At 45.9% G+C, this 23,566-nt stretch overlaps 1 protein-coding gene across 11 annotated transcripts in view; it reads left to right on the top strand.

Annotated features, from left to right (window-relative positions):
- The window catches only part of BIN1 (bridging integrator 1), a 101,622-nt gene that overhangs the window by 65,118 nt on the left and 12,938 nt on the right, over positions 1-23,566 (top strand). For 2 of the 11 annotated variants that reach the window (XM_063340357.1, XM_063340356.1), the window contains 8 exons: positions 318-403; positions 2,490-2,565; positions 4,542-4,624; positions 7,380-7,430; positions 12,178-12,328; positions 16,404-16,532; positions 19,446-19,553; positions 21,349-21,372. In XM_063340357.1, coding sequence (XP_063196427.1) covers positions 318-403; positions 2,490-2,565; positions 4,542-4,624; positions 7,380-7,430; positions 12,178-12,328; positions 16,404-16,532; positions 19,446-19,553; positions 21,349-21,372 — 708 coding nt within the window. The remainder of the gene's footprint in view (positions 1-317; positions 404-2,489; positions 2,566-4,541; positions 4,625-7,379; positions 7,431-12,177; positions 12,329-16,403; positions 16,533-19,445; positions 19,554-21,348; positions 21,373-23,566) is intronic. The other 9 variants (XM_063340365.1, XM_063340358.1, XM_063340361.1 and 6 more) reach the window with 6 other exon arrangements.

The following is a 23,566-nucleotide window of genomic DNA, read 5'->3' as shown; positions in this document are numbered from 1 at the left end:
TGACCAGCTCCATTCAGTTTTTGAAGCCAGGGAAATTTATAGAACTTAAAACACATTAGTGGATGTTTGAATTACTTTCAGAATATCCAAACGATAAAATCCATTGAGAGAAAGCCTTAGAGTAACACATGGAAGCTGAAGGGGCATCAGGTCACTTGTGATGCAACCCTGGTTCCTCAGAGACTCATTTGGGATGGGGATTACACCATGCCAAAATTTTGCCTGGTCTCCCAAGGAAGTCGAGAGTCACAGTTGTCCCAGCCCTGTATAGTACTTGTTTGTGCTGGAGCTGACAATCTCCTTTCTCTGTTATTAAGGCTGAAGAAGAGTTAGTAAAGGCTCAGAAGGTGTTTGAAGAGATGAACGTTGATCTGCAGGAGGAGCTGCCCTCACTATGGAATAGGTGAGTGCTGGAAGTTTTTCCAAGGACTGGTTGGAAGGAAGCAGAGACCCAGGCTCGTGTATCAGTGTTCTCCTTAGGTTGGGCTGGGTGTCTGCTCTTGTTTTCTGGATTATCTCAGAGAGTCTGTCCTAGGATTCCCCCTAGCCGTGTTCACCCTGGGCTTTCTGTGCTTTGCTTCACGATCCTCATGAAAAAATCAGGTTTACCACAAAACCAAACTGTGTTTCTATGCTTTGTCTGATTAATCCCTTTGCCCCACCAACTTTGCCCAACTTTCCTGGGCAATAGCCCAGATTCTGCTGTGGACAGCAGGCAGAGCAGGCTGGGTCACTAAGATTTTGGGTGTGGAGCTGGCTGGCTGGAAGGAACATCTGCAGCTGAGTGGGTATGTCAGCTGACTGGTTAAGGGAAAATGAGATTTTAGAGGGGTTTTATACAGTCACTGAGGTTGGAGAGAGCCAAGAATTGATGCCTTGATCAGCGCGTCTCACCATGCAAGCTTATGAGCACCCGGTGAAGTGGCAGGTTTAACACAAGAGGGCGGATGAGAGGACAGGTTGCTCTGCTTTGGATGCCACTTTCAGGTTTGGACAGTTGGGTGAATAAAGATAAGGGAAGGATCCCTGTGTGGCTGCCTTCTCTTGCCCCTAAATGTGCTCCTGGCTATGCGATGCCGTGAAGAACTAGTAGTTATATCTGTCCTGTTGTGCTGTACTTAACCATACATAGCCTGGGCAGAGGAAAACGGGCTGAAAGAATAGGAAGACAGACTTGAGGGACCATGGATTTGTCATACCAGTGATTATGGTGATAAAAAGCAGGGAGAAAAAACAGACCAACAGTTAGCTTGGAGGATGAACTGGAGGACAGTAGAAGCTGATGTATGGGAAGGCATGGTAGAAAGCAGGCAAAATCCTCCTAGGATTGTCCCAGTTTCTTATTTTTAAATGCAATGATCACATCTAGGTTGGCAATGCTGGTCTGTGGGGGATGGAGAGAGTGGGCGGCAGCAGGGTGGGAAAGCAGAGAGCTGATGTCTGCCCTCACTCCCTTTTCCTCCCAGCCTGGGTCAGGGCTCTTTGCTCACAGCCATGTGCAGGCCTGGCTGAGGAAGGAGCTGGGAGGGATACAGGCATCTGGGTGGTTGCATGTGCAGAACGGTGGTGCTGCTGGCCTTAGAGAGCATCTCCCTCCTGCTGTTGCTCCTCCAGCTGGGTGCTGGTACAGCACTCCCTGTTGGCAGCTGGCAGGCTGGCTGGAGGAAGGAGGGCAGCAGGCAGCTGCTGGGATTTTAAGGTGCCACAGGTTGTTCACAGGCTCCTGTTATCCAGCTGATCCTTCTGCTTTCCTGTTGCTCTCTGTGCCTGTCCTGTGCTTTCTTACTCTTCTGCCCCTGAAGCAAACAGTTCATGCTTTTTTCTTCCCTTGGTGCTGAGGGACTTCAGGGTGAATTAATATCTGTCCTCCTGCCAATTCCCCCAGCTCTCCCCACACTCCATCTGCGTCACAGCCTCTATCCTTTTCCTTTCCACCACCATACCACTGGTGCTCTTTTTTTTTTTTATTTCCTTTTTTTTCCTTTTTTTTCCTTTTCTTTCTTTCTGTCTTTCTGTCTTTCTGTCTTTCTGTCTTTCTGTCTTTCTGTCTTTCTGTCTTTCTGTCTTTCTGTCTTTCTGTCTTTCTGTCTTTCTGTCTTTCTGTCTTTCTGTCTTTCTGTCTTTCTGTCTTTCTGTCTTTCTGTCTTTCTTTCTGTCTTTCTGTCTTTCTTTCTGTCTTTCTGTCTTTCTTTCTGTCTTTCTGTCTTTCTTTCTTTCTTTCTTTCTGTCTTTCTTTCTTTCTTTCCCCCCTGCTCTGTACCTCCCTTTCCCTTTAGCCAACACAAATTCAGATCCTATCTGACCTTGGGCATCTTTGTCCCATACATGGCCTTTGCTCCATCAACCCCTTGATCCAGCATGTACCAGACCTGACAGAGTTGAGTTTGAATGGGAATGGTGGGTGGGAGGTAGCAGAACGGGCAGAATTGAAAGTTTTTGGGAGAGCATCGTGTCCATTAAGTTCTTCTGTCTCATTTTTCATTTGGCAGTCGTGTTGGTTTCTATGTCAACACATTCCAGAGTATAGCAGGCCTAGAAGAGAACTTCCATAAAGAAATGAGCAAGGTAAGGCAACTAACAGCTTATCTTACTAATACACCCTCTCCTCACTGTTATGAAAAAACAAAACAAACCCCTGAAAAAATGGCTGGAGAAAACAGAGTATTTGCCCTACATCAGAGGAAAATGTTAACCCTTAGTTTTTTCTGAGCCACTTAGGAGAAAGACTTAGATAGTAATGTAAAGGGATGGAGCACAGGGAAGAGACCATGGGGCCATGCAGGAGTGTGTTACTTGGCAGGGCTCATGTGCAGATCCACAGAAGGAAGGGAAGCCACTTTCAGGCCTATCTCTTGCTGCCTTTTTTATTTGGTCTACATTATGGACCTATAACCTGGGCACTCTCAGCCTGTTATCTATTTGCCTCCTCTGCTGCCTGGCAGCAAGTTGCTGTGAACCCTCATCTATCTAGCTGTGGGAATGAAAACAGCAGGGAATCTGCCAATCTGCAAGTCTGCTGAAGACTGAGACCTGCCTCATTCCAGTCCCTCAAGAAGGCACTGCCCAGCAGTACCTGTCTGCCTTGGCTTCTTTCCTGCCCTGTGACCCAAAAAAAGGCATATGCGTGCTTAGCATGGCCATTGCATGGGCTACCAGTTGGCTAGGAGCTGGGAATCGCAGCAGTAAGCAGTGTTGTAACCTGGTGGTGGCAGGCTGCATCCTGGTGCTGTGTGCCAGCACCCAGCAGACACCTCAGGAACAGTCAGTGGGAAAGCCCCCCATTGCCACTCTCATTTACAAGTATGTTCTTGTTCTTTCACTTAAAAGCTAGAGAAGTCTTGAATTCCTTAGGTCTGTACGCTGCTCCTGAGAGTTGCACGCCCTCTGTAAACGTTGCACTAATCTTGATGAGCAACTGAGAGCCCAGCTGGAAAACTCTTGTATTCCCTCCCCTCCCCAATGTCATCCTGACAACAAGACAGCCGCTAAGCAACAAGCAACGTTATAGGGCTTCAATTCCCAGCAGTCAGGGGCCCTCTGCCTTGGTGTAATGCATCAATTTTGAGCCCTGCTGACATTTCATGGGGACCTTTCCAATTAATAGCCTGCTCTTCTCCACTGAGGGATGAACTGATTGTTAAGAATAGGGAGGATTGTTATAATTATCAGTTTGTTGCTGTTAACTGACATTCAGCAAAACATGGGAAAGATGCTTGTTAGACAGGAATTATCATGTGTCATGTCTCGGATTTTTCTTTCCTGAGCAGTTTTGTACGAGAGCAGGCTTTTGCTTTGTTCCATAAGAACCATCTGTTTCTTATTACTGCTATAGCATCCAATTAACTGCTGGTGTTGCCGGCACAGTGCCCCAACATTGATTGCGTTGGATCCCTCCTCCTACCAATGATAAATCTGGCATCTCTTCTTGTTTATGAATCGGCTGTTTCAGAGAGGAGTGTCTGGAGTGAATATTGCAGCCTTGAGTGCCAGGGAGAGTTTAACCCCTAATATTGCATTTCTGGAAAGATGTCCAGGTCCTGCCCAAACCTAGATGGCCCAGGCAGCCTGTGAAGTCAAGGCTTGCTGTTGACTGGAAGGCCAGCTGCCTTTGGCTCCACAGTTGAAATGGCCATATCCCAAGCTTTATAAGCAGGTCTGAGGAACAGCTTTGGCTACAAATCCAGAGTGAAGCTTCAGTTCTAGCACTTAGGTAAACACACTGCCCACTTCTGCAATGGTACCCAGCAGCACACCAGTGGGGGCAGGTGATAAAGAAGCGAAGTGGATGATGTGTAAGGGAGACAGAGCATTCCTGTGAGGTGCCAGCAGCTCTTCAACAATTTGAGTGCTCTAGCATTTCATACCCCATGGAGGAGTGGAAACAGATGTAGGACTGTCCTCTCTTGGGATAGCTGAGTATGTGCACATGTCTGGGCACAAGCCTGTGTTTGGTCAGCCTATGCAGGCCAGCCCAGACTCTCTTCTGGCACTTAGGGCTCTTTTCTCATTCTTTTTCTTTCTTTTGTTTTTGTATTTTGCAGTTGAACCAAAACCTCCATGATGTCCTGCTGGGTCTCGACAAGCAGTACTCAGGCAATGCCTTCCCAGTTAAAGCACAGCCCAGGTCAGTAACTGTGGGAGTAGCCTCTTTCCCTCAGCAGGGGAGGAGGGACAGGGATGTCTCTACCAGGGGTATTGAAACCTCCATATTGTCAGCTGGGGAGTCATCTGACTACCTGTATATAGCCGGCTGGTGCCCTCTTCAAAACTCCCTACAGCATGTCCAAGGTTGCACTTGGGGCTGGGTGACACAAAGCAATACCTCTTACCTTTCTAGAAGAGCATCTGGAGGCCTAAACTTTCACTAGGTGCTGATATTTAGGCAACTGACTCTCAGCTCTGCTTTTTTAAAATCAAATTCCATGCACCGACATGCAATACTGAGCTGCCCTTCCTTCTGGGTCCAGTTGCCCAGTACCTGTCCTGTTCTTTCCTTAAAAGCTTCCACCATGTATCTACAGCTTGTGAGCTTGAGCGCCAAGAGCCCATTTGTTTCCCCAGCCTCCTCTTTGGCCCTCCAAACTTGGAAGCACCTGTTTGCTAAGGCCATATGCCCCTCCTGTGTACCCAGCTGAGGTGCGTTTCCCCCGTGTGAGTGTTGTGGAAGTAGTTGCAGCCTCACTAACATGAGGCCTCCTGATATCAGAGCACTTCTAGTCTGCACATATGCAAGGAATGAGTGTCCTCCAGGCCTTCAGTTTTCTTTCCTCAGCTGGGTCCAGTCCTGTATGGCTAAGTGCAAGTCTGCACATTCTCTAGCACTGAGAGGGGAGGGAGAGGTCGGGCTCTGGATGAGGCTGTCTGGCTCCCATCCACATGCGTGAGTGATGAAACAGTGTCGGGCTCTGGCTTCCAGCTGCTGCTAATCCCACGTGCCGGGTGAGCAGGAGCACAGCCCAAGTCCTCAATCGGTGTATTGACAGAGGGAGGAGGTGAAGTCAGCATGAAGTAAGGGCAAGCTGTGGTCTGAGTGCATTGGTTCGAAATGGCTAGATCAGCTGTTGAGAACTCTGTGCTCCCTTGTCTCTCCTCCCAGTTTAAGCTCCTGTTGCAGTCGTGCATAGATGATTTGTGTATCTTGTTCCAGCAGTGTCTGTGCTGTTTGACAGCTCTAAAGAAAGAGGATGTTTGAGTTGAATTTGGCCCCTGAATTTTGGATTGCTAACACCAAATTTCCAAGATGGTAGTAGGAAAATGCTTCTTGTGAAAATAATATCTTCTTTCCAAATTAGCATGTGGTGTTTGTTGATTGTTACAACCCAAAAAGAGTGAAACCTTGTGAGGAGGAGGCTATGGTGCCCATCCTCTTACTGCAATGTCCCGTGTTGTCTCTGATAGTAGTATCCTCCAGCGTCCTTGGAAGAGGATGGGGTAACAGGATAGATGAAGGCTGTAGATATTGCTTTGTCTAGCTCCTCCCTCCAGCTTCATTTCTTCCTCAATGAAGAGACTGCAGGCTATAGTGGCAGCCTGGCCGAGACGTGTTCGTTGTTGTGGCATGAAGTTTCTGTCCTGAAGGAGCTTCCAATGAATAAATTACCTGTCCTCACGATTCCCGCCCCCACAAACTGCTAGATTCATCTGGGGCTATAATGGGTATCTCAGCTGCAGTTCTGTGCTCTTTGGCTGGTTATGAGACCACATGGCCTAAAAACCAAAAACGAGCACACACACAGAGGTCCCCGGGCGGGCAGCAATCTCACTGCTGCTGCTTCATCACTTCTTGCATGTTGGCTGAGATGCCAGACCTGCCCCAGAGGGACTCTCTTCCTCCTGAGCACAGTGGAGCCGGGTGCTGTAGGAGGATGTAGGGAATGTTTGCCAGGGCAGTAAATATGTTTTGCAGTGACCAGGAAATGCGGTGAGGCACCTCTGCCTTTCCTGCACATCTGGCCTCTCATTGTGGCGCAGGGCTGGAGCAAGAGTGTGCAGGAGGAAATAACCCTCACCAATCTGATTGCTCATTGTGGTCTGCAGTAGGAGCAGATGCTTCCCTAACCCTTCTCTACTGGGAAGGAGATTGGAGATAGATACAATGGCAGGAAATGAATGAGGAGGTGTGAGAAGAGAGGCAATTAATCTGTGCACATTATTATGGCGTTCATCCGAGGCCTCACAGAAGTATTACTGTGGCTGATGAATCTGATGCTGGCTGTGTAACACAGTAGCACAAAGCAGCTGATGTATTTCTAGGAACCTCAGACATATGTTTGGGATTTGTTTCTGAAAGAGTTTGAACATTCAGGGCTCAGATGCCTAGAAGATCTAGGAGGTCGGTAGCGTTATCCTAGTACGATTGGACAAACTGGAAAAACACATAGTAGGAAAGCTGCTGATTATGCTCCACGTTTAAGACTGTGCACAGATCCCATGAGTAAAGGAGAAGAGGGAGCTTGTTTCTTGTGTACCAATATTTACAGGGGAGAGTGAGGAGCTGTGATTACCTGTGAAAAAAGGACGTTTAGAGTTCTCTGCTCTGCAGTTTCCTTTTTCTTCTTCTCCATGTGCACCCTGGCCCCATAATCCAAAAAGGAGGGAAAATGCTAGTTTGCTCACATATATGTAGATCTTTGACAGGCACAAAAAGCCCTCTCCTACCCTCTCCAAACCAGGCCATAGCTTTCTAGGAACTAAGGGAAGTGTGTATGCGTGTGTGTGTGTATCTGTGTGCGTGTGGGAGAGAGAGAGGAGGTTTTGTCATCTTGATTACAGTGAGTTTTGTGGCACCACGTGAATGGGTGCTCGGAAGCATAACTTTTCCTCCCTGGTTTGACTGTGCCATCCTGTAACGGAAATGATTTGCGTGCCATCCTCAACAGAAAGAAAACTAAACTGTTCGCCAGGCTGAGGAAAAAGATGAGCAGGTACCGGTACGGAGAGCAGCATTTCGATACGTGTTTGATTTAGTTCCTAAAACTGGAGAGGCTGTTGCTGGACTCTTAACAGCCTGGCACGTGTTAACCCTGTGATGGGAGAGGGGTCCCTTTGCATGATACGATGTGTTCATGGCCTGCTGGGTCCTGCTGAGATCTCTCTGTGTCTGGATAATCCCATTAACTGCTTGTGTGCTTGGTTTGAATCCTTGCTTCTTTTCCTATCTAAGAAGGCAGTGAGAAAGCTCGGTCATTGTCTGTTCAGTTGTTTTTGTGTGACTGAAAGCACAGTCATGGGTTTTCTGTGGGAAATATGAGCAATTTTGGTCATTAAGAACTTCTAGTTTTACCTAGTGGGGCTTGCCCTTTTGAACAGATCTGAAATGCTGCGTTCTTGTTCCCTGCCTGGCCTGGGAGGAACACGAAGCAGGTCTTTCACACTCAGAAGTCCTGTCCTATCTACTTGTTGCAGTTGGGAGGATGATGAGGCGGGAGAAGGACACTTCCAGCTTTGCTCCTTACTTGCTCTTTGCTCCATCCATTTAAAATTCTGTGTAGGACTGAAGAAAAGGAAGCCTGTTGTCTTGTATAAAGACTAATGTCAGCATCTTGCCTTTCAAGACAGTGATGGCATTGAATAATTGGATTGCTACAATGCCTAGAGATCAAGGACTCTGACAACAACATAGTCTGGAGCAAAGTGGGAGTTGGTGCATAATGGCATGGAAACTTCCTCTAATTTTAGTTTTTGTATTGGTACTTCCTCCATGGGGTCCTTATAGGAAGAAAAAAAATATTATAATTATCAAGATGATGTTCTGCCAGCAATAAAAGCAAGTGCTGGTGGATTGGGATCCTTGCTTTTCTGATCCTGCCTTCCCACTGACTAGGGCAAGTCACAGAACCCTTCTCTGTCTCTGCTATGCATCCTTTGTAAAGTGGGAGGCTGGAGGGTGGAGAATGGTAATTTCACAGGGAAGCTGATGGCAATTCTTGATTTTTATATCCTCAAATGAAAAGTAGTGAAGGAATATCTTGTGTTGTTACTATTCTGAGACTTTCTCCTGTAGGAAAAGGAGGATTCACAGGAGTTCTTCTCTGGTTGTTTGCCTCTGGTCCTTGGTTGGACCAGTGTTGTAGCCGCACCAGGCAGGAGGTCTAATGTTTCCAGTCGCTGGGAACAGATGGATGCTACAGCAGAGGGAGAGCTAGTAAATCTCATCTCAATGAGCACTAGCCACAATGTCCTCCTGCTCTGCCCTGATAAAGTCCAGCTGGCTCAGCAGTTAAGGTGCCTGACCTGGGCTGTGCTGGGGGTTTCTCCGGTCAGAGAGAAACGTGCAACCCCTGGTGCAGGAAAGGAGGGTCTGGGACTTGGTCAATCTTTGATATGCAGCAAGAATGTACATTTGTGCCACTGTATGTTTTGGTATGTAGGTGTTTTTTCCTCCTTTCTTCTCTTGCCACCCCCCTGCCCCCCCCCCCCCTTTTTTTTTAATAATTCTCCAGTCTGCTTTGGTGCTAAAAAATAAATTACTTTTGGCTAAAAGGCCCTGTCTGAGCTTTAGTTGAGATGCCAACCTTTTTTTCTTTTTAACTTGAGAACTTGGCAGAAGGTGCCTGGTCTGTTTTTACCATATCGGAAAGCAGGTTTCATCCTCTAACACAGGATAGTTACAGGCACATGGGAACCCCACCTACAGATGTTACTCTGCTCTTCCAGAACTGATGAGGCAGCCCCAGGAGGGGCCTGGGAGCTCGCAGCCCTAAAAGAGGCTGTGGGATTTTGGCTTTCCCTTCAGCTGTAGTAACTGCATTAGACCCTCTTCCCAGCTCTGTATTCGCAGAAGAAATTTGACACCCCCTTCCCTGCCTGATATTCCTGGATTTGGCATCACTTCCCAATTGCTCATGGGAAGGAAAAAAAGGGAGCAATGACCTTGTTGTTTTGATATGCTTTTACTGTGGTACTCACATTTGGTCAGTGGGGACAGTCCCCACACTCTTGCTTTTCCCCGTGCTTCCTGGAGCAAGCAGTCAGTTTGGAGACAGGACTATGCTCTGTGTGGGCAGTGTGTGCTCCCCAGGGACCTGTGAAGGACAGAGGATCCTGGTGACAAGCTCGCTTGACGTTGGTTGCACTGGCTAAATGTGTGCAAAACAACAAGTGCAGGGATGAAGGTGCTGCTCGGGGGGGGCTGGAAAAGTCTCAGCCAGAATTAGCACTGGCATTTTCCTAGGGGCATCAGCCAACACATCAAACAAGCTGTAAATAGTAGTGACTTAATGAAGGCTTTATTGCGGGGCCCTCTCAGCCCTTGTAGGATGAGGGGAGAAAACTGGGCTGCCTCTCATGTGAGAGCCTTTTACCAATATATCTCCAAATTAAGTCACTGCCAGGCGCCAGAAATAAGGCACTAAAAAGCTGTTTCATGGCCTTTAGAAAATAAGCCTGAACTCCTTTCTCACTGGGAGAAATGGCCTCTTCAGGTGCTTAGAAGGAAAAGCCTACCCTTGTGTTGGTAGGCCAGCTGATAGTCCCGATATTCACGGTGTAGTCTGGGCATTTGAGGAGTCCTGGCAGTATAGCTGTAGCTCACTGTGCCCCCATCTTCTCCAAAGTGCTTTCAAGTGTAGGGAAGGTAACTTCTATTTTTTTTTTCCCAACTCTAGCATCAGAGGACATTTTCTGTCATTTCCTACCATTCCCTGGTGACTCCCATTTAGAGAAGGACTTCCTTACCTTCACCCTCCAACCATTACCTCTTTAATCTGTAGCACAACCTTGTCCATTTTACAGAATCCTTCACATGACCCACTGCTTAGAATTGATTTCTGGGGACCTCTGAGGAAGGACACTGTAGGCATATCCAGTCAAACTGAAGAGCTGTAGGTGTTGATGTACATGTTCTTTAGTCCCTTGTCTTTCCTTTTTTGTCTTCCTTTCCCTCTTTTTCCCTTGGCCTGTGTGCCCTTGGTTGAGAGCTGCTGGCAGAGAACGTCATTGGGTTTGTTGCATCATGTTGGTGTGCTGCTGGCATCAGTGTCATCAGAAACATCCAACCTGCATGTGGACCTGAGAACAAGCGCTTTGTGGGGAAATGTGCGTGTGCGGTGTGGATATGGGAGAAAAAGGCGGGGGAATGGGTGAGGGCAAAGTGAATGAAGAGGGAATGGGATGGGGAGCTTGAAAGCTGGAATGTTGAGCAGGGGGAGATGCTTGCTTGGAAGGGGAGGTTTGTTGAAATGCCTTGCTGTCCCTTCCTCCTCTTCCTGTCCCCTTCCTCGTGAGTGTTTAGGAATGAGGCCATCATGCATGTTAGCCAATGACCACCACACCTCGGGCATCCAAGTGTGAGTAGATGTACATGCCTGGAGCTCTGGGCTCTCTTTGGACAGAGCAAAGAAATCATTGACTTGATGTCCCTGCAGAATCAGGTGTGCGTTGCTCTAGTCCTGGCTCTATGCCAGGATTTATTGTCTCAAGTTGTAGGAAAGGATCTGTTCCTTTCAGCCTTCTCCCAAGGCCTTTAACTTTGCAAGAACCGCAACTTTATAAGTGAAGGCAAATATCACTCCCTGTAGATGAGATTGCACAGCCCTTTTGCAGTATTCTGTAATATTCTGTTTTCAGCTGTGTATAGTTTTGCCAAACTGTAACCATTTCTGCTAAAATGTCCCCTACCAGTGTCTGTGCTTCTGCATGACTTGAGATAAATTGATTAGTTGCTTTTCGGGGAGCTGAATTTCAGCCAAGATGATTCAGATGTTCCTGAGAATTAGGCTGGGAAAATGGTTTTACCTTTATCCCTGTTGAAATTCTCTGGTAACCAACTTTTTAATAAATCTCTCATGATTCCATATTTTGAAGCACAGACCTTACACTTGGCCAGGGCATGCCCTTAGGGAAAGGCGTGTGCCTCTTGCTATTCCTTTGAAAAATCTGTCCAAATCTGGCCAAGTTATGAACCAGCAAATGCCATTGGCATATGCTCCTTGTATTTAATTCCCTGAAGAAGCCCTCTTGACTGTGTGTCAGAAACAGTCCTGGAATGAGGATCAACTGGAAAGGCAACGGCAGAAGGGGTTCACTGAAAACAAAGTAGGGGAGACTTTCCATAACAGAGAAATCATTATTAGCCAGAATGTCACTGTTTCTTTGCTGTCTGGAATGATCTGTGAAAACTCCGGCTGCTTTGCCCCTCTCCCAGCTTAGCCAGTTTGTACCACATAGAGAAATATGATATTCTGTGATTACAGCCTTAGTTCAGGTGTTGTGAATCTATTAGTCATAACCCATGCAGGTGTCAGTGCACCACCACGTAGAAAAATTCTGATCTGTAGAATTTAAAACTAAATGAGCTGCACAGAGCTCCTTCCCCTGTCTGCTTCCCCAGTATTAAAAGACCATGACTTAATGTCAGGCACTTATATTAGAATCTAGCAGAACTAAGGATGCCTGGTTGTTTTTTTGTTTTTCCGTCTGAGGCAAAGTATATTTAGAGAGTAGCCTGCTGCACGGTAATGCTGCTGCAGTGTGTTGGACTGCAAGTGACTCAGCAAAGATGCTTCTCAGAAGCTTGTAGAGGCTTTAAAAGTCTTCCTTGTGTGTCTGGGCAGGGAAGCAAAGAGATAATGGAGGCCACTGATCTGTGCTGGTTAGCACAACTCCTCCTAGGCCTGGCTCAGACTTCTCTCTCTTTCCCTTTCCCTCTCTCTCCCTTTCTCTCTCCCCTTCCTTCAGTGACAGCACCCCAGCGAAAGCAAATAAAAGCCCCTCGCCTCCACCAGATGGATCTCCCATCACCAGCCCTGAGACCAAGACTGTCAACCATGATCTGGAACCGTCCACTTTGGAAGCGCCTGGGGCAAGCATCCCAAAGTCACCATCTCAGGTAGTGTCCCCATGACATTGACTATGTCTCTGCAGTATTACCACTGATGGCACAAGCTCTGTGAGTCAAAGATGTCTGTCAGTTGCTTTTTTGGGCCTCTTCCTGCTACTGAGGACAGAGAATATGACATGACAGTTGTTCTCCTTCACTGGTTCCTGAGAATGCAAGTTGCTCATTGGTCGTCTCTATATCATATAGGGAAGAACTAAGCTGTCTCTGAATGCCTCTACAGGGGGAAGGTCAGTAATACATTTTACTGTCCGGTAGGATGGCCAAGAAGATCCAGGGAGGGTGGAGTTGTAGGTAGGTGAGGAAGTTTGTTCTTTACATTTGAATTAACCTGTGGAATTCAATGGTCCAGTTTCTTCCCAAGAACTTCTGTAACTGAGGAAGGTTCAAAGAAAAAAGTTTAATATTGATAAGGATAGGGAGAACATCTGTACTTTGCATCATCATTTACTTTAATCTCAAGATAGAATATTATGCTAAAAATAAAGGCATTATATTCTTATGCTATGAAGAAATTAGGTGAGTACCAGGAAGAAGACTGGCTGTTATATGGAGTCCGATACCTTCCACGCGGCCTTTGTTAGTCCTTTCCTTACACAGAAGACACCCAGTGGCATTATTAAAACAGCAGATGTAGCTCCTGCTACTCAGCGTATCTTATGATATATTTTACTTCGGGATTTAAGGAAAATGAAACACTTACTTCCACTTCCCATCCCTGTATTTCACAGTGGTGGAAAAGCTTAGTAGGGAAAAAATAGTAACTAAGCCAAATTTATGTCTGGTGCCACTCCTTGCATTTCAGTAAGTGGGACACCAGGGAGGAGTCTTCCAGGAAGAATTAAAGCTGAGAGAGGTTCTGGCTAAACTGGTAAGAGAAAACCTATCGCTTCTAAAAAGAGGTGGACGCAGCCCAGAACTTCCTTGCTGCTGTCATACGTAGCAGTGTGATTCCAAATCCAGGCCTGTGATGTAGGCTGTCTCCTGTTTCTGGATAGCCTCTTAGAATATTTTTCCCTCCACTGCATTTTTGATTTTCAGGATTATCTAGGGACGAAAAGGGGATGTTTGTACATTGGCAAAAGGGTCTTTTCCAGCCCTGTGAGATGTGTGGATGCCTGGCAGTGTCTTCTCAGGACTTCTCCAGGGTCTCTGCACTGCTCAGCATTGCACAGCCTAGAGCGGCTTCACCACCACCCTGGCTGGGACCTTGAAGGAGGGTATGTGTACAGGGGAGAGAGGATAGTGCATATCTATCCAGAATTGTCTTCCTGTTTTTTAAGAGATTGCCATAACTAGATTGAAACTTGGAACAAGAAATGGTACAGATACATCGAGCTGTTCACTGCAGACTTCACTCACCCTGCCTGTGGACTTGTCTTGCTGAGTTTGGCTTCTTCCCTTTCCTTGAAATAGCACACATAAGCCTTGTTTTTGCCAGGCTGCAAGTGCTTGCTCATTCACTTGCTGCCTTCCTGCCCACAGGAATGGGGCTGGAGGCACCCCTTGTCGAGCAAGCAGAATATTCCAGTGCAGTCCTGGCTGGAATCTCAGATGGGACACAGACTGAAATGGTATTTGCAGCTAATTGCTGCCACCACCTGGCAGCTCTTTCCCAGTCTATATTTAATTCATTCTCTCAGGCTTTACTACGGTGAAGAACAAGTTCTCCACTCCATATTCATACTAGGTGCTAAGAGTTGGAGCCTGGCTCCAGAGGGAGGGGAGACGAGGAGTGGGATTTCATACCCAGAGCCAAGCTTGACGTCTGTATGGATAAAGTCTAGAAACTGGGTCCATATCAGCTTGCCAGCCCACTGGAAAACACAAGTGCCTGCTCTCTCAACAGTGCTCAACTTTAATACTGAAAGCTTCACAGGTGTCATTACTTTTGATCTATAGGTAAGTGATTTTTTTCTAGGGTCCTCCTAGGGAGGCTAGGAGCCTTGTCCTCTGGGGGCGGATGGAGCAAAAGGCAACAAGCAAGTGCAATTCTCTGGCCTTGTCCTTTCTGAAGTACTATACAATAAACAAAGGCTGCAGAGAGAAAGGCAGCAAAACAGGAGAGATCAGATAAATACTAACTAAATTTTGAACTGTTCCCTATGTCAAAAAAAAGCATCTTTCTTACTGTCCTTTAATTCTCAAAAATAGCTTATTTCTGTCTTTTGGAGGAAGCGACTGCTGTCAGCTCTCTGCACTGAGTAACGTACAGTAATGATACAGGACTTCAGAGGTCTATGAAATTTCAAAGGTCAGACTTTTGCTCTCAGTTACACCACTGAAACACTGTAAGGACACTTCTGAAATCAGTGCGACTGTGTTGAATTTAGACAGATCCAAGTCAGCAGAAAGATTTTAGAGGATTTGTTTTATTCTAGGTAGCAAAGTTGTTTGTACTTGATGAATTTCCAGCTATAACCCAACATCAATATGCAATCCTGCCGTCTTTGGGATGTGGTTTTAGACTGCAGTTGGAGGTAATGCTGGATGCTGTGGAAGTGGTTGTCTCCAAGGCATTAATGCATTGGAGGGAAGGAGACTGACTATTTTAGAGAAGTAAATAGCAGAAGAGCCAGGATCTTTTTGAGTTTAGAGTTTGTAATTGGAGCCTCACATTTCTGCAGATGGTGGCTCTGTTCTGAGAAGAGCTTTTCTCTGAAATTTTTGGTCCCTTCTTGCAACTAGCAAGCAGGGGATTTTCAGGAAGGAAATATTTTTGTGTGGACATACCACCTTCTGCGAACAGTGAAAAGTTGCAAGTGAATGCACTACTTTCATTATTTCCCCTAGCCCAGCTAGTTAGTGAAAAATTTGTGTTTGCTCTCTAAAGTAGGTTAACCCCGTAGAAAACTGGGCATATCCTTAGCAATCTGAATAAATGCCCTGTAGAGATCAGTTGTATGCTGGAGGAGTGTGAACACAGAACTATGGGTTGGGGATTGCTGGGTTTCAGACCTGGACCGGACACTGATATACTGGGTACGGTTGTCAGGTCTCATGAGTCTTGCTGCTTTGGGATCCTAGGTATGATGAGAAGATCAAATAACTGTAAGACATCATTGCAAATAGAGAGCATTGTCATTGCTGAGCATTGCTGTGGTGCTGGGAACTTGTGTGGCTGCTTTGTTCTAACACAGCAGCAGCTCCTCAAAGTATGATTTGATCTAGAAATGATCATTGACCCTTGGGAACAGGAAAATTTGAAAAGGGTGTGGATGGGTTGATCTAGGGAGGGTCTGCGGGGTTGTGGATGCAGTGTCAGGCTGTCTTTTAGCATGATGGTGGGTGTCTTTTAGCATGATGGTGGGTATTAGTATGGGTTAGAGTTACAGGGCCAGACTTTGTTATGCGTTCTCTGGGATCTCCATTTGGGAAACACAACTTTATTAGTGTCAATGCTCATTGGTGAAACTGAGAGCAGAGTTTGGCCCACAGTGTCATGGATTCTCAGGAGTTTGAATTGTTCTCACCTAAAGCTGAGAATTGGTAAGATACCATCAAGAGTTCCTTCAGACCTTTCTTACAGTACACTGATAACCAGTACACCAAGGAACCAGCACTGGGCAGATCAGAGTCTGTCCTCATGGTCACCTACCCATAATAGGACAAATTGAGTTTGATCTCTCATTCCCTCAGGTATGGTAAGTATGGCAAAGGGAGGCAGTGCTGGCCTGGTCTATTGAGTCGTGTTTGCAGTAATTGATCTGCTCCCTTCCCAGTGGTTCTTTTGAAGGTTGCACATGCTTTAATTATGTATGCATGTCCTGTCAATGCATATTAATTGTGTTACGCTTCTCCTCTGCAGAGGGAAACTTGCCCACGGCTGAAGTGTAACTAATGATGCCAAACCTTCTCTGGAGGCGTGTGGTTGTTTTTTTGTTTTGTTTCAATTCAGCCCTTCACCTTCCCTTCCTCTCTCTTCAGATGGAATTGGTTGGACCCTGCTATGTGCCTGTGGTTGTGATTTCCCTCACCTTCAGTTTTTGTGGCTAACCTGGTTCCTGTCTCTGGTTTTTTTGGGTGTCGCCGTCTGTGCTGTGGCCGTGTGCTCACTTGCATGCAGTTGAGGAAAGGGCCTCCGGTGCCTCCGCCTCCAAAAGTCACCCCCTCCAAGGAGATCAAGCAGGAGAACATCATCAGTCTGTTTGATGACAATTTTGTCCCTGAGATAAGTGTGACAACCCCTTCGCAGGTTAGCTGCTATGCCCTGCCTTATATTTGTCTGCCTCTGAACTTTTCCTTTTGACCTTTCTTCTCTTTGGTGGTGTCAAGCCATGAAACCTGGTCAGGTGAAGGAGGAAGGAAAGCTCAGGACTGGATCTCAGAAAGCAAAGGGATAGATAGGAGGCCATCTTAAAGGGAATGGTGGTTACAAGGCAGCTTTGACCAACACGTTGCCCTTTGGAAGCTTTGATTCATAGAAGAAACAGGAGAAATACAACTGGTGAAAATGCCAGGAAGTAATCACTGCATTTGTTCAGCAGCAGTGCACATGGATTATGGCTCCCCTCATATCCCATGGTATGCTCTCTCCAGACCTGCTCATCCTGGATGTGGATGAAGCACCTGTTTTCTGCTCTTGTACATGCTCAAGCACCGACCCTGGCATCTGTGCCAGTTCCTGGGAGAAGGCAGTTTCATGCTCTCTCTGCTTTCACACATGGGCTTTGTGTTAACGTTTAAAGCCCACGCCTGCACGGGAAAGGCAAACAGAAATTGCATATAGTTCTTTTTGCAGAGAATAGGTGCCTCCAGTTTAGATGGGCAGGACTGTGCCCGCTGTCAATTCAGGACTCCTGACGCAGTCTGTCACTCTTCACCAGACAGCGGTTGCCATCAGAATATTTCTTTCTTGTCATGTGGCACCTTTTGAAACCCTGAAAATGGAAAAACATTTTCAAAATATATATATTCCTCTTCACTTTCCTTTTTATTTACATCTCTGCAAGAGAGGATGCCAGTTGGGGAATTCTGTGTTGGATCTAGGAGAATGGCAGTCCTTATGTATATAGGAGCCTGACCAGATTTCTGGCTGTATCGTGAGACACCTGCATCTACTTTTTTTTTTTATACATATAAGTATATATATATATTTTTTTTCCCTGAATGCTTGTTAAAGCGCAAGTAATGTCTCTATCAGTGCTCATCTGTGACTCATTTCCTAACTTTTCCTTGCATCGTGATGCTCGATTGCCTCTGGTTTGCCGCCTTCCACCCAGCTGCTGAGTAGCAGAGGTGGAGTGGGGAGGGAAGGAGGTCCATGTCAGGTTTTGCACTGCGGTAGATAAAGCTTGCAGAGCAGAGAGATAATTTGACAGCAGCGTTGGAAGGGGGGGACCACAGGCAGTTGAGCAACCCTCTATCATTCTCCGTGCTTCCTTCACCTGTATCATAATGGACAGATCTGTCTGCCCCATGGTTTGTATCATGTGTTTTCCATATGAATGCCAGCCCTTAGCCAGACATATTCTTCTACACCTGATCAGTGTCCTGACCCAGGATGGGATCTGCTGTGACATTCAATCAGATGGGAGTTCTGAGGGAGGCCTCTGGTTGCCAGAACAATCTTCACTGAAGCACTAAAGCCACTAGCATTGAGCATGTTGTCCAAGGCCATTCCTGTCAGATGTCTTAGCTCCAATGAGCTATCTTGTGGGAGAGCTGGGTGAAGGCAATGGGTGATAGCCCTTGTGTGTAAGTCTTAAATGGCAGGTAAGATTATTCCATGGCTGGAGTCTTTGGTGTCTCACCAGCAAACAAAATTAAAGACTGGGGTTTGAGCCTCTCCGATGCCCTGGATACGCTTGAGGACTGTACTAGAATGCAAGTTGGTTTTAGCATACTGGTCAGTGTTTATTATTGTGAGATGGGAGAGCTTGATTCCTTGTCCTCCTGCCTGTCGATCTCAAAAAGAGATGTTCATAAGTGAGAGAAAAATCTGCAAGATAATTGGAGTAAGAGGAAGTTAGAGGAGGTGAAGGTGTTGGTGGTGTGGGTTGCATGTGGAGGACTTTCTCTTAAATGGTATCTCTTGCTGCTTTCCAGGGGGTTTTCCATGGTGGGACTATGGTATAACGGTGGAGACCAACCTGCCAGACTTTGTGTGTTGTTGTAAAGGTAGCTGAAGCAGTAGGGCCAGCAAGTTTGGGAGGTCAGTGGAAATGGGGGCATATCTTCCTGGACTCTACTGGAGAGAGCAGCTTCCTCTGAAACTGAGTAGAAAGGAGTGTCTTGTAGTGGTTAGGTTAAATCTAAAACCCAGAAGTGATAGTTCAGTTTTGCATACTAATGACGCATGTCCTTTATAGTGACTATTTTACTAATGGTAATCAGCGAATGTGCCATCCGTGTCTTTAGCTAGAGTGTTAATCAGTCAAAGTCTGCTGACTTTGAAGAGAGTAGCAAAGCCTTTCCAATTTATGCTCTGTTAGAAGACTGGTGTGTGCATGTTTCTCGGGTGTCCTAATGGAAAGCATTGGAAATAGCATTTTTTTGGATTGGGGAGTGATTCAAATCCCTCAGCTAGGGTGAGGTGCCATATTCTGTGTTTCTGTCTCAGGAGACAGGGGGAAATGAGGAGCTTTGGGAGTTAGCTCTGAGATCCCACAGGCTTGGCTTTCAGAAGTTTGGTGGTTTTCTTTCAGAAGAGTGGTTTTCTGCCTGGATATGTGTTCCTGAGATAAGTTGTATGCATGGCTCTTCTGTATGTGGCTGACGAAGTCTGTCCTGGGCCTTTAGTACAAAGGCAGCTGGATGAGCTATAAGGAATAGATGTAAATAGAAGAGAAGCCCTTCTGGGTCAACAGTGGCAGTGATCCTTTTGACCGCAGCAGGTCAGATGCTTACACCATGTCAGCTTGTTTGGCCAGGTGAGAAGATGAATGAGTCCTGTGGAAAAGAAAGGTTTGAGTTACAGTGGCACCCATGCGAACTGCCCGTGATTATAGGCACCAGGCAGTCAGGAGTCACATCAGCTGTTTGCATTGCCACCACATCTTCTGCGCTTGCAGCCTTAGCTCCTGGATAGCACATACCCTCCCTCTACTGTGTGTGCGTGTGTGTGTGTCTAATGCTCGTACTGCTTTTCTTCCTCACTGCTGCCAAGTTTGATGCCCCTGGGCCCTTCCAGGAGGGAGCCAGCCTGTTGGATCTGGATTTTGATCCCATTAAACCAGATGCCACTGTGGGGAAGACCCCCACACCCGCCTCCCAGGTTGGTTCATATCACCGTTCCTTCTCCCTTCCGTAACTGACTTGGTGCCAAGTGTGGCGTGAACTCCACCCACATGAATGATAGTGTGGACCTGAGCTGTGAGTGGCTGGCCTGGGTGCTCAGACCTGTGCCTTGCAGACGGGTACCTTGATCTTCTCTGCTGGATGCGTAAGTCCAGTGGGAATCAGGTGGCTATTGGCCAGGTCACAGTCTGGCATGTGTTTGTGGGATGCTTCTGCTTTGCTCTGATGATCTACTGATTGACAACTGATTTAGTTTAATGTACGTCCATCCCTAGATTAGCATCTTCTGTATGCTATGTGGATTTAAACTGTTGCTCTATGGATGGGAGTTCAGCCTCTATTCTGTGCTCCTCCTATAAATTACTCTCAAAGGCATTTTTAATAAGCAGACTCTTAGATAACCTGCAGTTACTTAAGGTGAATAAAGCTGTAGATGGATATTCAAGTGATGTGAAGCCCTTCTTTTTCTGGGTATAACATAGCCTCTGTTCATAGTTAAAAAGACAGTTCCTCTCTGAGCATAGCACTGCACAATGCAGCATCAAAAAGGAAGATGCCTAATTCTGGTCTGGCCTGTACCTGGTCTTGTCCACCGTCACAGGCAGGTGGACTGCACTTCATTTTACGTCTAAATGGCTGGGGCTTTGAAGTGCATCCTGAATTTGGCTGTTGTACTCACTGAGACTTTCATATGTATGAAATGGTTATTTTTTTGCCTGTGGTTGCCATTAAAATCTGTAATAAACATAATTGGGATGTTTACGGTATTTCTCCAGTATCATCCTGTCAAATAGGCCTGTATGACACAGATTTTTGTAGCAATAAGAGAGATCAAACATTAAGTATTTGATTATTCAAAATTAAAATACTGTACCTGCAAAATACTAGTTATTATCATAGTTTGATACACACCAATATGGAAAGCTACCACTTTCTGGAACTTTAAGTGAGCAGATAGGCATTTTGTGTCTGCTTGCCTGACAGAACAAGCTGCATGCCAGGATAAGCTTTTTTTAAAAAAAAATATTTACTGGGATTTTTTTTTTCTGTCAGCAGTTATAACTTGGATAATGGAGTATACTGGCATAGGATACGAGTCTAAATTTGGCTTAAAATGGAATTATTTGTTACCCTTCCAGCAAGCAACAAATATTACACTGAGTGGGTTTTTCAAAGCTGTTCAGCAATATCACGTTCAGCGTTCTAGTGTATTTCTTATTAGCTTCAGAAGTCTTTAAGAGTCTGAAATCAATGCTTTCTAATGTTAACCACAGTACAAAACCTAGCGAAACCCACCTAGTTTTCAAAGCAGCCAAATTTATTTCCTATAGGGTGGGCACTATTGCAAAGTGGTTAAGATATGTCACTAGTGGTCCAAAAACACCAGTTGAAATCTTGTTCTGAAATCATGCTAACTCTATTGGGTGTGGATATATAGGAGCATATTGAACCCTAACGGACCGCAAACTCCTGAGGTTTTTTTTCTGACTGCGTTGTCTGCCACTGATAACTGAACATGGCTTGGCTGTCTCCTTTCATACCAGAGGTAGAAACAACCCTTATTCAAATGCCTCAGTACTTAAATTTGAATATGCAGTGGGGAGGGGTGTATAAATTCAGGTACTAAAAAAAAATATTTTAAAAACATGCAGAGATAAGTGGTGTTGAATGTTTATGTCTGCTTCAGTCTGATCAGCATCTGTAATGTTTGTACTCACTGAAATAATCATGTATAAACATGTTTTATTTTTGTTGCTCTTTGACATGCTTAGTCTTTACCTTGGGATTTATGGGAGGTAAGAACTTCATATGGCTTTCATCTCTCATCATACCGTGCATGTGCCAGTGCCGTCTCTGTGTGCATACCTGTCTCTTTTCCCTCGCTTCTTTTCCTCTCTGCACACCCCAAGCCAAAGTTGCTCCATGTGCTGCTGATGCACCTTCTGTGAAGCCCCAGGGGCAGCCACACGTTTACACTCTGTTTATGTCTCCACCAGCACACAACCCCATTGCCTTTCCCTGCTAACTCCCTCATCTTTCCCTTGGCATGATGCTGTGACGTTCTCCTCAAACTTAATCCCACTGTGCATCATCATCCCTGTCCACTCCCCAGTATTTCCTAAACTCTGTACATCCTGTTGGTCTTGTGTGTGATGCATAAGTGTCTTGGCTGCCCCTCGTCCTTACTGCCTGTACCATTAGGTATCCATACATGTTTGCTATTATCTGTGGTATTTGTTGTTCATTGACCATCATTGCCAGGAAAGCTGATGCGGAATAGCTCAGCCTGTGTCTAGACTGAAAATTAAGTGCAGGCCCAAGACTTACCTGGCATCTGCCTCAACCTCAGCTTTGGAGCTTGCTTGACAAGGGAGACTCTACACATGCTCTGCATCTGAACCAAACTCAGACCCTCATTTGTGCCCTCTAGATATATCGGGCCTGGGAAGGTCTCAGATTGCTGCAGATTAGCCCATTGGGAGCTATTTCAGGCACAACTACTTTTGAGCCTCTCTGAACAAACAGCCAGCAGCGTGGACAGAAAAATGCTTGGTCTGGGCACTCAAGCCTGCTGCTTGAGCTGTATGCTATGGTGTAGATGTAAGCACCTTGGCTGATGCTGGGCAATCTGTCCTGCCAACCTTCCCATTCTCAAGGACCAGATCACCACCTAGGGTCAGTACTCGGGAGGACGTGACTTAGCCTTGCCCAAGGACTCACTGTGGACAGTGCTCTCCTTCACATGACGTTGATGTCAAGGAAGATGTTTCCCTTGTGTGTTTTATCAGCCATCAGTATTTAACATCTGCCGTAACCCTGTATGTGCATTGTCAGTCTGTCTTAGTAAGAAAGAAAAAAAGTCTGTGTTTTCATGAGGAAAGATCTCATGCCTCTCCAGTGAATGGGCAGGGGTGAGCTATGACTTTATCTGATAGAGATGTGCCTACAGTCTGGGGTGCAAAAAGTGTTTTGTGCCATTTCTACCATTCTGGAAATTGATTTCACCCAAAGGACAACGTAATCACCCGGGGAATGCTACTAGACAAGATGTTCTCACCACACCAATTCTCACCTTGGCATACCGTACATGGTTAAAGAGCCGAGCTCCCTATAGCTGGAAAATCCTCCTCTTGTTCTTCAAGTCTTCTGCATTTTTTTTTTTGCTATAATGTTGTTCTTTGCTGTTATGAGAGGAGACTTGTTGCATGCCATGAGGTTAACAACTGCATAGAAACTTGGATGCAGGAGAACTTGCTTAGTCTTGCAGACTAGGAAACTTGCATTTGGTGTGTGGGATGCGGCTGTTGGAATAAGCAAAGCTTTCAAACCTGGCAACAGCAGCAAGCAATTCTCCCTCTTCTCCCTATAGTATCTTGCCATAAGTCTAAATGTTTTTGTGGGCTTTGGGACTCCCACAGGTACATGAAATAGAAAAATAAGTAGCTGACATGAAAAACACCCTTTGTTGAAATCCAGGGGATTAATTTAGATTCAATTTCTTTGGTTATTAAATACTGTTTTTGCAAATTAGCTGCTTTTAAAAAAGGAGCTCTCGTTGAGTTCCTTTTCACTTGTCCACATAAAACCCATGCTTGGCCAGATAGAGTTGAACAGACGTCTGTTCCAGTTTCATTGAATCCAAATAAAAAGCAACCTGGGAGTGAATCTACATAACCAGGAGAAGCTTTTGTAGTGTTTCATATGCATACATTTACCTTAGCACCACCAAAGCTGCTGCGGGAACAGCTCTGCTGTATATGGTATCCTCTAGGAATATAGGCCTGTGGACGTGGTGATGGGGAGACATGAAGTAGGAGGTGATGGGAGAGGAAAGCATGTGTTAAATGGCACTATTGGAGCAGCTGAAGGTAAAGTAATGGCTTTTTGTCAAATCAAGGATTTATTTCTTCGTTATTGCTGCTGCTGTAGGAAAACTACTTGGAACATTGTGCCGGTGCATGGCTAGTAGCCAGATGGGTGTGGAGTTAA

Source organism: Chroicocephalus ridibundus, chromosome 7 (assembly GCF_963924245.1).
Source record: "Chroicocephalus ridibundus chromosome 7, bChrRid1.1, whole genome shotgun sequence".
Lineage (NCBI taxonomy): Eukaryota > Metazoa > Chordata > Aves > Charadriiformes > Laridae > Chroicocephalus > Chroicocephalus ridibundus.
The sequence above is the reverse complement of the archived record's forward strand: the minus strand, read 5'-3'. Positions and strand labels throughout refer to the sequence as shown.